Below are 1,968 nucleotides of genomic sequence, written 5' to 3'. Positions count from 1 at the left end.
TTTTAATAACACTAAACATCCTTTCACTGAAATGAACCTATTTAAAAGTCCTGACAAGAAGTGAAGGGCATGACAAAAACACACAGAAAATAATGGCTTCATATTATTTATTTGTATTTTAACTGTTTTACAGTTGCCTTCTCAAAATATGAGAGGTGAATAACAAATTTATGTTTTTGTTGAGGACCTGATAAGAGATGAAGGAGAGATGCTTCTGAGCCCACTGAACACCAAACTGGAATAATAATAAAGCTGTCTTTCTAAATAACATGCCTGTACCTGTCAGTAGCTAGTTTATTTGAGTTTTTCACTGCTTTGTTTATATTAGTACCCCCTCCCTCATGGGTCCTCCAGAGTTAAACAAGCAGGTATTTACCTCCAAGTTAATCCTGAGCTTTAAAAATATAGACCAAACTCTAAGGTTCTTAAAATTTTCAATCATATTTATTTATTGCAGAAAAATAATATACAAAGATATTTACAAAACAATCATAAAAATATGAATGCATTTAGACACCGGATCTATTTGCATTTTACCGTGGGTCATCAATAAATAAATAGAATGTTGTTTTTTGTATTTTAAGTTTTTTTTCCCTCAGAGGAAGAACGAAAAAAAAAAAAAGGAATTAACTGACTGTGATTTTGCAAGTCAGTTTGATCCCAGTATTTTTATTTCTAAAGGCGTTCTTAATATTCCTCTGATTGTTACCATTTTAAAATGGAGAAAAGTCCATAATGATGCCTTTCCTTTCAGTGGCTGATTGGCACGACCTCTTGAGAATGCATGCATGAAAAAATAAAAATAAAAATAACATTCTTCGTCAAAAAAAAAAAAAAAAAAGGGAACACAAACAACTGTTCAGACTTCTATCAGAATGTGGAGGTGTGAGGATGGTGCCGCTGCCCGTCTGGGAATCACTGTCCACGGGCCTGTCTCGCTTTCTCTTTTAAAAGTGCGCCCCACGCCCTGTTTCTTTGGATTTGGGTTCTGCTCTTGTAATTTCCAAGAAAATCTTTGGTATATATATATTTATTTTTAGTTATCCAGCTCCAGAGTCTCTAGACTGTCCATTTTCTCCTTCTCTGGAAACAATGACATCTGCAAAAACCCAAAAGGGGTAAAGTTGGTTATTGTTTAGGTCTCAGTGGCTGTTTTCTAAGACTAGTGAGCACTGTTCTTATCACCACCACCGAGAAATTACGCTGAACAACCTGGAAGGATTTCAGCCCAAGGGCAAGAGGAAGTGGGTGGGCGGAAAGTAGGAGGAGGTGGAATTTGGAGACGTTGGTTCTAAGGAGAATGAAAACTTTAAAGCCAAAAGAAAGGGAGGAGCTGGCAAGGCTGTCTTTACCCGTGACCCTTGACTCTCAGTCTTCCCTCCTGTCACGCACACTCACGCACATGCACACCCCTCACAAGGGCGCAGCCCTCTCTCCCTGGCCGGACCGAACTGCCTCCAGGGACGCTCCGGGGAGGAGGTGGCGGTATGAGGTTGGGAGGAAAGCTGGGAGGGGAGGAAGGCGAGGTGGGCAGGGACCCGCGGCCTGGCCGTCAGTCCTTCTGCCACCTGAGCGGCGAAGGGGCGCAGAGGCGCCGGTCCTTACCTAGGTCTCCGGCCCTGCCGAGGGGGTGGGGAGCTCCGCCTGCTAGTGGGACGCGGACATGGACCAGGCCCCCTCCATCCTCCAGACCGAGAAGGCGTAGCTGAGCCGCTCGTGGGCCACATAGCTGCAGCTTGCCATCTTGGAGTCCAGCTCGTCGCTCTGGAGGACCTGGTAGAGGAAGTCGATGTACCTGGCCGCCAACTTGAGGGTCTGGATCTTGCTCAGCTTGTCCGAGGGCAGCGTGGGGATGATCTTCCGCAGCGCGGCGAACGCCTCGTTCAGCGACTGCGTGCGCTGGCGCTCCCGCACGTTGGCCATGACCCGCTGCGTCTGCAGCTCCTCGTAGGACTGCGGACTCCCGCC

The 1,968-nt window shown here is 45.9% G+C and overlaps 1 protein-coding gene across 1 annotated transcript in view; it reads right to left on the bottom strand.

Moving 5' to 3' along the window:
• Positions 1 to 454: 454 nt before the first annotated feature.
• Positions 455 to 1,968, bottom strand: part of LOC105293875 (twist-related protein 1) — a 1,722-nt gene continuing 208 nt past the window's right edge. Inside the window, 2 exon segments of the mRNA XM_023532616.1 lie at positions 455 to 1,099; positions 1,606 to 1,968. The exon segment at positions 1,606 to 1,968 is cut by the window's right edge and continues 70 nt beyond it. Of these exon segments, the coding sequence (XP_023388384.1) occupies positions 1,648 to 1,968 (321 nt within the window). The 3' untranslated portion in view covers positions 455 to 1,099; positions 1,606 to 1,647.

Source organism: Pteropus vampyrus, unplaced genomic scaffold (genome assembly GCF_000151845.1).
Source record: "Pteropus vampyrus isolate Shadow unplaced genomic scaffold, Pvam_2.0 Scaffold4, whole genome shotgun sequence".
NCBI lineage: Eukaryota > Metazoa > Chordata > Mammalia > Chiroptera > Pteropodidae > Pteropus > Pteropus vampyrus.
Note: the sequence above shows the minus strand (reverse complement) of the source record. Positions and strands in the feature narration are given on the sequence as shown.